Genomic DNA, 13,992 nt, shown 5'->3' with positions numbered 1-13,992 from the left:
AATAATTGCCAGGATTCCATTTGCCTTCTTTATTGCCGCTGGACCTGCACACCCACTTCCTGTGATTCATGCACAAGAACACCCAGATCCCTCTGCACGGTGCATCGGTTTCCCAGTTAAATAATAATTTGCCCTTTTATTTTTCCGGCCAAAATGGACAACCTCACACATATCCACATTAAACACGACCTGCCAGATTCTGGTCCGTTCTCCTAGCCCATCAATATCCATCTGTAAACTCTTCATCTCATCACTGCCTGCTTTCCCCTCGATTTTAGTACCACCCATGAATTTCGATACACTCTGTCCCGGCTTCTACCTTACCCTCTTCTGTGCATCAAAACAAAAAAAAACATATCGGTGTAGCCCAAAGGGTTTATCTCTGTGAAAGTTACACTGTACAAGGCTTTGCAGAGCAAGGTGGTGCAAAACGGTACTAGTTACCTGGTCAACACGTGAACGAAGGAGGTCCATCAGATGATGACTGTTTCTCCGGTCTAGTCTGTACCCGTCCATCGTGGTCAAATCTTGATGCATCATGTCGTTCTGGAGATGCAGTGTATGATGTGTACCCACTGATTCATCGTAAATACCTCCGCCGGTTATATTCACCATTTCATCAGTTATCGTTGTCCCGAAATGTGGTCCTTGCACTCCACTCCCGTAGACAGAAGGGATTTGAGTCTGTTGTCCAAACCCTGTTTCTTGGTTGCCAAGGGGTGGGACGTTTTCAGTTGCAAATTGACCTTTCTGATGCAGAGTGATGTCCAGTGCATCAAGATTCTGGGAAACGGGAGACAGTAATGAAGGAATTTAGTCACTGAATGCATGAACTTTCATTAAGAAATAGCAACAAACTACGCTAATGTAAACGTTTTAAGACAGGACACAGGGAGGTGATCAATAATTGTCAGATCAAGCCAGACAGGCATCTTAGGGAAGACAATAAAATCCTCTCTATTTGACAAAACTTTATGGTACAATTTAGACAGGGGGAGGGAGAAGAGAGGGGAGCAGGCCTGTAGAAGAGACCAATACCGGAGTGCTTTATATTGGAGGGTAGTAGAGACGGAAAGGAATTTGAAGGCAAGGATCAGACTAGAACTGTGGAGTCTGCAGAAGACAAACTAGGTGAGTGAGGATAAGGATGACACAGGAAGGGATCATGCTAAATGGTCAAACCTCAGGCAGAGGAGTTTTGGATTTCTTCAAAAGGTGACAGCTGCCAGTGTTTGAGGGATGCAGGAGTGCAATGAATTACTCAAGTCCACAGGTAAGAAAAGCAAAGATAAAGGCTTGAGGCAGGGATGAGTTGAGCTAAGGGAGGAGTCAGAGAGAGGTGGAAACAACTGGTCTTAGAGACGACATCCATGACCATGGCAGCTGATCACCAATGTTTAGTGATGTCATCGATCAGATTAATGGAGTCTCAGACCACCAAGAGGAAGATGGTCAGAGGTGGTGCTTATCTGCTTTCTGTAGCGCAGAACTCCACTGTTTGCACCCCCCACTCAACTAGCCATTTTCCCAATTTCAGTTTACAGTGTTTTTTTTTGTTATTTCTGTTGTCACCATTTCCAGCTTGGGTATAACGCTCACGTTTTTGGCTTTGTAACAGATTTTATTGAATGAGACTTTGTCCTACTGGAGTAGCAATGAGCTGGTGAGAGGTACAAAAGGCAGATGACCAGGGTTTAGAAAAACCCACCTTATCTTGCTGACCACCGCCCTCATCATTCGAGACGAGGAGATTTTGTTGATATTGACCTGTATGGGTCACAGGTTGTGGAACTTTACCACCTCCGCAATATAAAGCGACAGCAGCCAGAAGCAAACCTGTTAGAAATAGGAGAGAATTTATAGCGCACTTTTAAATGCCATCCAAATAATCTAGTGAGGATTATAATGCCAAATACTTCGGATATAGGTTTGCTTGCTGAACTGGAAGGTTCACTTCCAGATGTTTCGTCACCCTACTAGGTAACATCTTCAGTGGGCCTCCGGGTGAAGCAGAGTGTTAAAACAAAGGCTTGCAGCTAGTTTGAATTAACCATAATTTAATAAAATTCTAATGGAAGGCCATAAAACCTGAAACACTAACTGTTAGAAACAAAATACTGCAGAGACTGGAAAGCTGAAAGAAACACAATGCTGAAGAAACTCAGCAGGCCTGGTAACATTATCAAAGAGAGAATCAGAGTTGACGGAGAGTCCAGTGTGACTCTTTGGAAGGGCCCCATTCTGAAGGAGGGGGCCTTACTGGATTCAAAACCTTAATTCTGTTTGTTGAAACAAAGAATTGTTGAAGATCTGAAACAAAAACAGAAATTGCTGGAGAAATTCAACAGGTCTGGCGACATCTGAGGAGAGAGAAATACAATTAACGTATTTAGTCTAGTGACCCTTCTTCTGAAAAAAGATCACGCGACTCAAAATCTTAACTCTGCTTTCTCTCCACTGATGCTGCCAGTCCTGCTGATGTTCTCCAGCAATTTCTTTGTTATATTAATCCTGCTTCTCTCTTTACAAGTGACGGCCGATTTGCTGAGTATTTCCAGCATGGATTTTATTTCAGATGGGTATAATCCACAAAATTTTGATTTTTGTGCAATATCTCAAGTTCCTAAAATAACTTTTTTCAAAACTATAATGCCGTCCTGCTTTGTTAGCTGGTCAGCGTTTACTGCCCGTCCCTAGTTGCCCCTTGAGAAGGTGGGGGTGAGCTGCGTTCTTGAACTGCTGCAGTCCAGGTGCTGTAGGTAGACCCACAATGCCCTTAGGGAGGGAATTCCAGGATTCTGACCCAATAACAGTGAAGGAACAGCGATATATTTCAGAGTCAGGATGGTGAGTGGCTCAGAGACGAACTTGCAAGGGGCAGTGTTCCCACGTATCTGCTGCCCTAGTCCTTCTAGATGGAAGTGATCGTGGGTTTGGAAGGTGCTGTCTAAGGATCTTCTGCAGTACATCTGTAAATTGCACACACTGCGGCTACTGAGCATCGGTGGTGGAGGGAGTGGATGCTTGCGGATGTGGTGCCAATTAAGAGGGCTGTCTTATCCTGGACAGTGTCAAGGTTCTTGAGTGTAGTTGGAGCTGCACCCATCCAGGTAAATGGGGAGTTGTTACACATATTATGTACAACACTTTAGTATCAGCAATTTAAAATGTGGGAATTGGGCTAGACAATGTCAAAATTTGCAGATGATGGCAAATTGAGAGGCACTGAAAAACATCAGGGAGACCTCAATTGACACAGTGGGAGTGTTTTACTATTTTCATTCACAAGACTTTTGTCAACAGTTATCGCCCATCCATGAGCTTAGATAAGGAGTCAGCTATATTGTTGTGGGTCTGGAGTTACATGTAAGTTAGATCAGGCAAGGATGGCAGATTTCCTTCCTTTAAAAAGGTGAGGTGGGGTGGGGGTGACAATGGTTTTGTGGTCACCATTAGACTCTGAATTCCAGATCTTTGTTGAATTCAAATTCCACCTGCCATGGTGGGATTTGAACACAAACCAGAGAACCCAGTAATGTTCTGAGGACCTAAGGGTACAGTGTTAACACCATGAGCCATCATATCCCCGATAACCTTCCATTCTTTGCTTTTAATAACAACCTGCCTACATCCATATTTAAAATATTGGACAATTCTGTTTCCACCATCTTTTCAGGGAGTTCCAAAGACTCTTGACTGAGAAAAACTTGGACCATTTGAAATAGGTGACCTTTAACTTTAGATTCCCCTGGAAGAGGGGACATTCTTGCCACATCTAACCCTGTCACAAGACCACAGGTTTATTTGAAATCAACAAGCTTCTGGCCTGCTGCTCTTTTGTCAGGTGATGTGAGATTTCAAATAAACCTGTTGGACAATAACTTGGTGTCAGGTGACTTCTGACGATCAAATGATAGAGAAATCACGAAGGGCCACATGGCCTACTCCTGCTCCAAATTCCGCATCGCTGTATTTCATGGCAAATTAGAAAGGAGACCATTTTATATTTCAGAAGTAGTAATCAATTGCATTAGCTGTCACGGTCCACAAAAGGATAAGATTGTGTCACTGGATTATTAGTCCAACATCACACCACCCTCTAGCCCTTCAGTACTTACAAAGTAGTAACAGTGCAGCCAACAACATCACAAGGATTCCCATTCCACCAAGGACAGCACTGCCAGAAGCAAGTCTTCCTGCACAATTTATATTGTTGGGGCATTCGCAGATCGTAATCTTCAAGGTTTGCTCTTTTCCTTGGTGCTGCTGGTCTTGAATTGTGACAGGAACTTCATAATAACCAGGTGGAAGCTTATTTACTGGCTTCACAAAGGCATAGGTTCCTGGAAGACCAGAAATCAGATTCAGGATATGCCCAACTGACACCAGTATAAACCCTTCTTTCAAAGAATCATTTCAAAGTCTACTTAAGTTTTGGATACTGAAAGGAACCAAATTTGGAAACCCCACTAAAATAATGCAGGTCTTTATGATTCAAAAATCTAACCCTTAATCTTACAACATGCATAATTCTTGCTTAATACGAGCAGAAATTGTGTCCAACTATGATACTTTACGTGGCACATTTACCTCCTACCTTACAAACTTTGGCTAACTCATCCATCATGTACCATATCCAAATGCATCAAGCTTTCATAGATTAGAATCCCTACAGCATGGAAGCAGGCTATTCGGCCCATTGAGTCCACCCCAACACTCCAAAACAGCATCCTGTCCAGACCCACCCCTCTACCCTATCCCAGTGACCCTGCATTTCCCATGGCTAGCCCACCTCGCTAGCACATCCATGGACACTATGGGGCAATCTAGCATAGCCAATCCATCCTAACCTACATACCTTTGGTCTGTGGGAGGGAACTGGAGGAGATCCACGCAGACACAGGGTAAATGTGCAAACTCCACACAGTCGCTCAAGGTTAGAATCGAACCCAGGTCCCTGGTGCTAACTACTGAGCCACCATGGCACCCCTTTCAAAAGCAGGTAGACTTGGTGATGGAAAGAAAACTGTCCTAAACAGGATATCCTTACAACACAAATATTCCTTTCATAATGTACACTAACACGATTTGGAGGTGCCGGTGTTGTACTGGAGCGGACAGTCACATAACACCAGGTTATAGTCCAACAGGTTTATTTGGAAGCACTAGCTTTCGGAGCGCTGCTCCTCCATCAGGTGGTTGTGGGACTATAACCTGGTGTTGCGATTTTTAACTTTGTACTTTGACATCAATAGCCAGAACATATCAGTAACTATTACCATCTTGACCCAGCGATACAAGATTGGCAGCTTTTTAAATTTGAGAGAGATTGCGGAAAGCAGCATTCAGTGATGATTACTGCTAACCTGCACGATTGGAAGAGAGTCTACAGACATACATACAACCAGAAAAGGAACACAATCGAAAACATTAGATGGCAGGTTTTTAAAAACACAAGTGCATACCCATTTGGTTGGTGATTGTCCATTTGTTTTTAATTTCTGGTGGTTCATCCGGCAGGAGAAATGTAAATGGAGCAGAATTAGGCGCAATATCAGAATCCTCAGCCGACACATTGACAAACTGACGCTGTCCATTCTCACAAATGTACAACTGATTGTTATGGATCAGTGGAATGTGGTCATTCACATCATCCAGGTTGATCACAACTGTCCCAGTTCCTGTCCTTCCAGGAGCTCCTAGTATAACAAGAGAATGAAAAAAAAAGGAACCAAAAAATCAGGTTCTAGCCAAAAGTCAAAAACCTTAAAACATGATTTACAAAAATAATCGCCAAGTGTTGAGGTGCATGACACAGGGAAAGACGCTCTGAAGACAGTTTCCCTTGAATAGTCTCCACCCAAAGAGAGAGACCTGGAATCCAGAGATCCAATCATTCTTAGCAGCATACACTGTTGCTACTTCCAGACAAAATATCTGAAGCAGATGAATCATGGAGCTTGTTGATCAAGGCAACATGATCTAATTGAATAGCAGAACTGATCCAAGGGTTGGACTGGACAATCCTGCTCTTAGAAGTGACATCCAATAGATTTGGGTGAACTGAGCATAATGACATGCAATGTAAATCATGCGCAGTGCATTTTTCTGTAACGTACAATATGGAACAAAGAAGGGGAGAAATGTGCACACAGTCTTATCCGCCCAAGATGATTACAGATGACAAACTGACCACCAGGGTTGGACGGGCTCTAGGGGGAAAAAAAAGGATTTCTGGCAACTTTAGAAATAGTGTGGTTAATAAGCCAGGATCCAGTCCCTAGACTGGCCACAATTTATTTCCCGCACCCTTTATAAGAAGGGTTGTTTTTTGACACTTGACAGAGTGTAGCCAGTCATGTCAGAGTTGATGAACACAGGGTAACCAGTGACCTTAGATAGCAGGTTTAAATTCATACCACTCCTACAGAGTACAGTCACCTCAGCGACAGCTGATGACAGCTATAGAGAGCACCATGACACCAGATCACAGTTACTCTGAAAGTTCTGGAGTTCATTTCTTCTGTCAAAAAACTAATTTTTCAAAAAATTCATGATAAATGCTTCAAAGCAAGGAAAGAGATTCCAACAAGTTAAGCAGTCTCGTGACTTCTGCAATAAAAAAAGTTGCCCAATAATCTTAAGGAAATTTCCAGGATCATTCTTTGCAAAATGTCTCCCTTCGGTCTGCTCAAAATGTACAGGGGGGTGATGGGCAAAACCATCCACAAAAATCATCAAAACATATAGGAAATTTCAATTTCCAACAGGCCTGATGAATCAGAAAGTGCTTATCGTCTGTCTTCCACCCCCACCTCATAAGTGTAATGGACAGAAGCTACAACGTGCACTGCCATAGCATCAGGCTGGCTTGCTCCTGAGCTCACCGTTAATGGGCTCACTTTGCCACCCAGCCAGAAAGGTGAGAGAGAAGCAGTCTATAATTCAGGGAGTAGCCAGCATGCTAAAAAGGAAGGAAGCAGCGTTACACAGGCAAGTCACTGAGGAAATGCTGAGACCTGGGGGGCAGTCGTTTGGGAATTCTGTCACGTTTTAACAAGATGAGAGGGGGCATTGTCAAGACATAGTGCAAGAGGGGAGACTGCAAGGACAGAGCAAAAAGGCTCGCAATGAAGCTAGAACAGGAGAGGGGAGTAAGCGAAGGCTACAAGGAAGGAGAGAAAGAACAGCTGCAAAAGAGGGAACACACATTGAAACTTCATTAATACTCAGCTAACCAGGATTCGAGAAAACATGAAATCACCGATACAATGAATCCTGTGCAAATGTGAATGTGGAATCTCTAGCTTATGGCTGCATATGATCAGAAGTCATAAAATAATATCATATGTAAGCTGCCAAGGTGGTGAACACTCAATATTTACTTTAAAATCAGAGACGGAGATCAGAGATGTAGTGATTAGGGTTAAAATATTCCAGCTTTATGCAATGGAAGTGCATTGGCTATCATCTCTTCACTTTGTGGAAAGTGTGCATGTGGAAGCCAGTAATTTCGAAAATATTCTTACACTAATTTATGCTTGTTGTCAGAAGCTTGCATTTATTTGCTATTCCCAAGTGGTCTTGAGAAGGTGATAGGAAAGAAGAGGTTGAAGAAACATGGCATTGAAGAAGCATTTTCTGAGGACTGGAATCTTTAGAATTCTCTTCCTGAAAACGGCGCTGGAGGAGAGACTTTGTTTATTTTTAAAGAGGTTTTGGAAAGGGGGGAGGGGAGGGGGGTTGAAGAGGGATCCCTTTTGCATTGTGACCAATAATGACCTGGGACAGAGGGCGGTATCTGTGAAGTCCATGGTTTAAAATGGAAATTGCACTGGATGGATCAGATTTACGAGGATACACAATGGTGAGTAGAATAGACTGCGCTAGAGAGCCAATATCCACTCAACAGGTCAAAGGGTCATAGAGCTGTACAGCACAGAAAGCCAGACCCTTCGCTCCAATTCATCCATGCCAACCAGATATCCTAAATTAATCTCGTCCCATTTGCCAGCACTTGTCCATATCCCTCCAAACCCTTCCTTTTCATATACCCGTCCAGATGCCTTTTAAATGTTGTAATTGTACCAGCCTCCACCACTTCCTCTGGCAGTTCATTCCATGCACGCACCACCCAGTATGTGGAAAAGGTTGCCCCTTAGGTCCCTTTTAAATCTTTCCCCTCTCACCCCAAACCTACGCCCGCTCATTTTGGACTGCCCTACCTGGGAAAAAAAGTTGTCTATTTACCCTATCCATGCCTCTCCTGATCTAATAAACCTCTAAACATTCAGCCTCCGACGCTCCAGGGAAAACAGCCCCAGCCTGTTCAGCCTCTCCCTGTAGCTCAAATCCTCCAACTCTGGCAACATCCTTGTGAATCTTTTCTGAACCCTTTCAGGTTTCACAACATCTTTCCGATAGGAAGGAGACCAGAATTGCACACAATATTCCTTTTGTTCTTCAACAAAGCTTCCAGTTACTTTTCTCTACTGTCGTTAAGCAGATGCTTTGCATATTAATGGGCCAGAAACCTTAAGAAAACAGGAATTTAGCACTTGCAGGTACCCAAATGTCAAGGTGGGAGGAGCTTCACACACACACACACACTTAGTGCATACTGTGCGTGGGGGTGTGTGCATGGGGGGTGTTGGGGGGGGGGGGGGGGGGGGGAGGATGTGTGTGTGCACGCACGTGTGTAAGAGGAGAAAAAGAATAAAAAGTGGCGGTGAACAGAAACAAAGAACTAAACTATTTAATCCTTGCACATCCTCACTACCTTTGGTCACGAAGTGGGAGAAACTCAATGGATGGCCTTTTCAGCTCAGAGCCATTCATTCATCCTTTGGCTCAAATGCGGAGCACATATTATAATTAGTATTCATACATACACACAAAAATCAACAACGTTTTGCATTTTCTTAATAAAGGAATAGCAAACAATTCCATTCAGCGTATTTTTCCCCCAATTATTACAATGTAGGAAGACACATTAGCTTGGTACTTACGGTCTTCTATGGCCAGCACTGTCACATTGTACTTATTATTTTTTACAAATTCAGACTCTCTGTCCAACACAGCAGTAGTTCGGATCTCACCAGTTTGTGAATCAATGGAAACCCAACCTGCAGGGTCACTTAGTTTCCTGTACCTGGATAGTCAAATAAGAAAAAAGGAGAAAAAAAAAGTGAGGACTGCAGATGCTGGAGATCAGAGCTGAAAATGTGTTGCTGGAAAAGCGCAGCAGGTCAGGCAGCATCCAAGGAGCGGGAGAATCAACGTTTCGGGCATGAGCCCTTCTTCAGGAAATCCCGAAACGTCGATTCTCCCGCTCCTTGGATGCTGCCTGACCTGCTGCGCTTTTCCAGCAACACATTTTCAGCTCCAGTCAGATAAGAAATACAACATTTTAAAATTTGCCAATACAAGATCGGTCACTGAATAATACTTAACAGAGAGGCTTCCTGTTCCATAGTTAAGGCTATGAAGTCATACTTGTGAACCTTCAGCTGCCTAGGCAATAGCGATCCCTAGCCAACCGTCTCTATCTTGCTTGTAACGTGTAAGACACTCCTGAAGATAAGAAGTGTCATTACAAGAGCAAGTCAAAGCCTAGAAATCCTGCAGCGAGCTGCTCACCTCGAGCTTCCTACAATAGACAAGTCAGGAGTGTGATGGTGTACTTCCCACTTGCCTGAGTGAACGCAGTTCTAACAACTCTCCTGAAGTTTGACACCATCCAGGACAAAGCAGGCCACTTTTATTTGGGCACCCCATCTACCTTACTCACTGCGCCAGTGGCTCAGTGGTTCAAACTGCTGCCTCACAGCACCAGGGACCGGAGTTTGATTCCAACCTCGGGCGACTGCCTGTTGCACATTCTCCCGGTGGCTGTATGGGTTTCCTCCCACAATCCAAGAGATGTGCAGGTCAGATTGGATTGGCGATGCTAAGTTGCCCAGAGATGTACAGGCTTGGTGGATTAGCCATGGAAAATGTAGGGTTACAGAGATAACGTAGAGAGGTTGGTCTGGGTGGGGTGCTCTTTGGAGGGTCGATGTGAACTTGATGGACCAAATGGTCTGCTTCCACACTGTAGAGATTCCATGGACACCCACTCCCTCCACCACCAAAGCTCAGTAGCGATAGTGTGTACCTTCTACAAGGTGTATTGCAGTAATTCACCAAGGCTCCTCCAACAGCATCTTCCAAACCAGTGACCCCTACTGACTAGAAGGGGAAGGGAAGCAGATGCAAAGGATCATCACCATTTTCAAGTTCCTCTTGAAGCCACATACTAACCCGTATGAAATAATATTACTGTTTCTTTACTGTCATTGGTGTCAAAACTGTGGAACTCCAGACAAGGGACTGCAGTGGTTCATGAAGGGAGCTCACCATCACCTTCTCAAGGGGCAATTAGGGATGGACAATAAATACTAGCCTAGTCACATCCCATGAATGAATAAAACAAACTTCTTTGGCTCAAATAACCAAGAGCTTGACCAATGTGTTTCAGAGTCATACTCTCCTTATGATCACCCCTACGAAACATCTTCGGATTTTTAATTATGTTACAAATGAAAGGCTACACAGAAGTTTTGTGGTTGAGAGACTGTAACAAGCCTTGCAGAAGATGGTGATAATTCACTCCTGGATAATTCTGAAGAGTAGCTATTCAAACAAGTATTATACATCCTGAAAATATTTTCACTAAATTCCTTATTTGAGTTATTAGCAAAGACCTTTCATTTATCGACCCTAGGTTTAGGATTTTCTGTCATCTTCTCATCAGGTTTTTTTTTAATTTGTGTAATTTCGATGTCTTTGCAAGGCAGCAACTAAATATTTATAGAATCCCTACAGTGTGGAAGAAGGGCATTCAGCCCATCAAGTCCACGCCAACCACCAAAAAGCATCCCACCCAGGCCCACACCCCTAGCCTTTCCCTGTAACCCCATAATACCATGGCCAATCCACCTAACTAGCACATCTTTGGAGCATGGGAGGAAACCCACTCAGACATGGGGAAAACGTACAAGCTCCACAAAGACGGTTGCCCGAGTGTGGAATCGAACCTGGGTCCCTGGCACTGTGAGGCAGCAGTGCTAACCCCTGAGCCACCGTGCCACCTTTCCAATCTGCTTTACTGCATCACAGCATTTAGTTCAATTTGCACAATTCACCTGCACACAATGGAAAAACAGAAGCAGGTCAAGACAATCTGCTTGTTTGGTTGATTTATTGACTTTCAGAGTTTTAATAAAAACAGATCATTCAGCCCCTCTGGTACCTGATCTCCCACCCCGTTATACTGAATGTCATCAAGATGCTCTTCCAGTTCTTCCTCCATTTCATCTCCCCACTCCACAAAACTGAAGATTTTCAGTGCATTCCAGTACAGCCTTCTATAGGTAAGGATCAGTTCTTGTTGTTTTACCCTCAAGTCAGTAACAAGCAATAGCCTTACCTGATGCCATCACTGCTTCGAGTCTCAGGATCCTTTGCTACATAAGAGTCCAAAAGGTGTCCAATTTCCACATTCTCCTTTGTCCAGATTTGTTTGACAGCGGGTTCAAATTCTGGACCTTCGTCTACATTCGCAACATTGACCATGACTGAAGCAGTTTGTCTCGAAGCAGAACTTCCAGTCAGAGGGACCGCATTTTCCACTGCAATTTCCAATGGGATTTTTGGTGTTTTCTCACAATCTAAGGGCTGTGGAACAGACAGGAAAGATTACATTAAAACACTTGAATCACTTCAAAACAATTAATCCTGCAAGCCCACCTTCAAGTGGATCATTGAACACTCAAATTCACTGCTAGGTGATTGGTGGTACTGAATGCAAGGACTTTGGAATGACCTGTGTGTTACATGCAAGGCACTATGTAAATTCATTTCTGTCCTAAGGCTGTTTCGAATCTCAATGCAAGCTGAACCAACAGCACCTTATTTTCCTCTCAAATTATTCACAATTTTCGGGCCTCAACAGGGAGTTCAATACTTCAGCTGCAAATGTGTTGCTGGTCAAAGCACAGCAGGCCAGGCAGCATCTCAGGAATAGAGAATTCGACGTTTCGAGCATAAGCCCTATGCTCGAAACGTCGAATTCTCTATTCCTGAGATGCTGCCTGGCCTGCTGTGCTTTGACCAGCAACACATTTGCAGCTGTGATCTCCAGCATCTGCAGACCTCATTTTTTACTCACAGTTCAATACTTCAGTCTGACTCGGCCCATCATTTTGATTACAACACTCCACTCCCTCCTCTCTGAGACATAGTAAAATGAAAATACCCAAGAACTGTGGATACTAAAGCTCTGATGCAAAAATAAAAATTGCTGGAGAAGCTCAGCATGTCTGGCAGCCCTGTACAGGAGGATACAGAGTTAACTTTGAATCCAGTGACCATTCATCAGCACTCTGACTTAACAGTGCTCTGAAGGAGGATCACTGGACTGTGTTTCTCTCTCTCAACAGACTTTGCCAATTTTCCACCTGCTCCTCCTTCCCCTTTTTGCAACAGTATAAAACATATCACTTTTCCAGCCCCCTTCAGTTTCTAATGAAGGGTCACGTTAGACTCAAAGCATTAACTCAGTTTCTCAAAGTCATAGATTCATACAACATGGAAACACACTCTTTGGGCCAACTCACGGAAACTGACCAGACATCCCAATCTGACCTGGTCCTATTCGCATCTGTCCACAAACATTGACAAAATCTGCCAAGATTCCCCAGTGCTTTCTAATTTTACATTATAGCAAGTCAAAATGTGGTTTCTCCTGTCCACATTATCCCCCATATTCATTCACAGAAAATTGATATAAAATCAAATTTTAAAAGAATGTTTGATAGATTGTAGGGATTGGTTTAAAAATGAAAATAAGTGGTATATGCTCCAAATTTTATTAGAACACAGAGGTGTTTAGGGAGAGATAGACACTGGCATATCCAATAAACAAAAAGAAAAAACAACAAATTGCCCCAGACCGCATTTGGAATGTTAAGAGCAGTTTTGGGCCCTGTATCGAAGGGTCATGTCAGACTCAAAAGCATTACCTATTTCTCTCTCCAAAAAAATGTTAACAGATCAGCCAAGATTCTCTAGCCTTTCCTTGCCTTTAGGTTGGTGCAGAGGAGGATTACAAGAATGAACCCAGGGACGAAGGGCTTGAGGAGCAGTTGAGGACTCTGGGTCCATACTCGGTGGAGTTTAGAAGGATGAGGGAGAATCTCAGTGAAACTTTGAATACTGAGGGGTCTGGATAGAGTGGATGTGAAGAAGATGTTTCCACTAGTAGGAGAGACGAGGACCCAAAGGCACAGCAAGGGGCAATCCTTTAGAACCGAGATGAGGAGGAATTTCTTCAGCCAGAGGGTGAATCATGGCACTCATTGCCACAAAGAGCTGTCGAGGCCAAGTCATGGAATATATTAAAGACAGTGATAGATAGATTCTTGATTAGTAAGGAGACCAAAGCTTATAGGGAGAAGGTAGGAGAAAGGGATTGAGAAACACATCGGCCATGATTGAACAGTGAAGTAGACACAATCGGCTAAACGGCCTCACTCTGTTCCTACATCTTATGGTAGAAGGACCTCAAAAATACATCAAAGATCAGAGCTACAATTGTGTCTATCTGGCAATGACATTACAAGATTTCAAAGCTGAATGTCTCATTGACACCCCAGCAACATGATTTGCTACACAAACACTTGCTTACCTTTACAATGTATAAGAGACCCTCGTTGGTCTTGGGATCAGTTATGACTTTGAAATTTCCATCGTTGTCCCCGTTAACGATAGTGAACACAGCTCTGCTTGCATTGGTGTCCTTCATATCCTCGTCATCAATTGGCATTCGGAGGATCATCACATCACTTACACTCTCGTTAGCCCAAACCATATACTGAAACAAGACAAAACCTTCAATCTTAAAAAAATGTCCAATCTCTTTTCAGTCAATATCTCACAGTTAAGTTGTTA

General features: G+C 43.4%; 1 protein-coding gene across 1 annotated transcript in view; it reads right to left on the bottom strand.

The window, feature by feature from the left end:
• LOC132815115 (desmocollin-2-like) overlaps window positions 1-13,992 on the bottom strand; it is a 39,499-nt gene that overhangs the window by 2,027 nt on the left and 23,480 nt on the right. The window contains exons 9-15 of the mRNA XM_060823889.1: window positions 13,730-13,915; window positions 11,471-11,718; window positions 9,009-9,151; window positions 5,466-5,699; window positions 4,119-4,343; window positions 1,709-1,836; window positions 445-783 (exon numbers count right to left, since the gene is read on the bottom strand). Coding sequence (XP_060679872.1) covers window positions 445-783; window positions 1,709-1,836; window positions 4,119-4,343; window positions 5,466-5,699; window positions 9,009-9,151; window positions 11,471-11,718; window positions 13,730-13,915 — 1,503 coding nt within the window. The remainder of the gene's footprint in view (window positions 1-444; window positions 784-1,708; window positions 1,837-4,118; window positions 4,344-5,465; window positions 5,700-9,008; window positions 9,152-11,470; window positions 11,719-13,729; window positions 13,916-13,992) is intronic.

This window comes from Hemiscyllium ocellatum, chromosome 4 (genome assembly GCF_020745735.1).
Source record: "Hemiscyllium ocellatum isolate sHemOce1 chromosome 4, sHemOce1.pat.X.cur, whole genome shotgun sequence".
In the NCBI taxonomy this organism is placed as follows: domain Eukaryota; kingdom Metazoa; phylum Chordata; class Chondrichthyes; order Orectolobiformes; family Hemiscylliidae; genus Hemiscyllium; species Hemiscyllium ocellatum.
The sequence above is the reverse complement of the archived record's forward strand: the minus strand, read 5'-3'. Positions and strand labels throughout refer to the sequence as shown.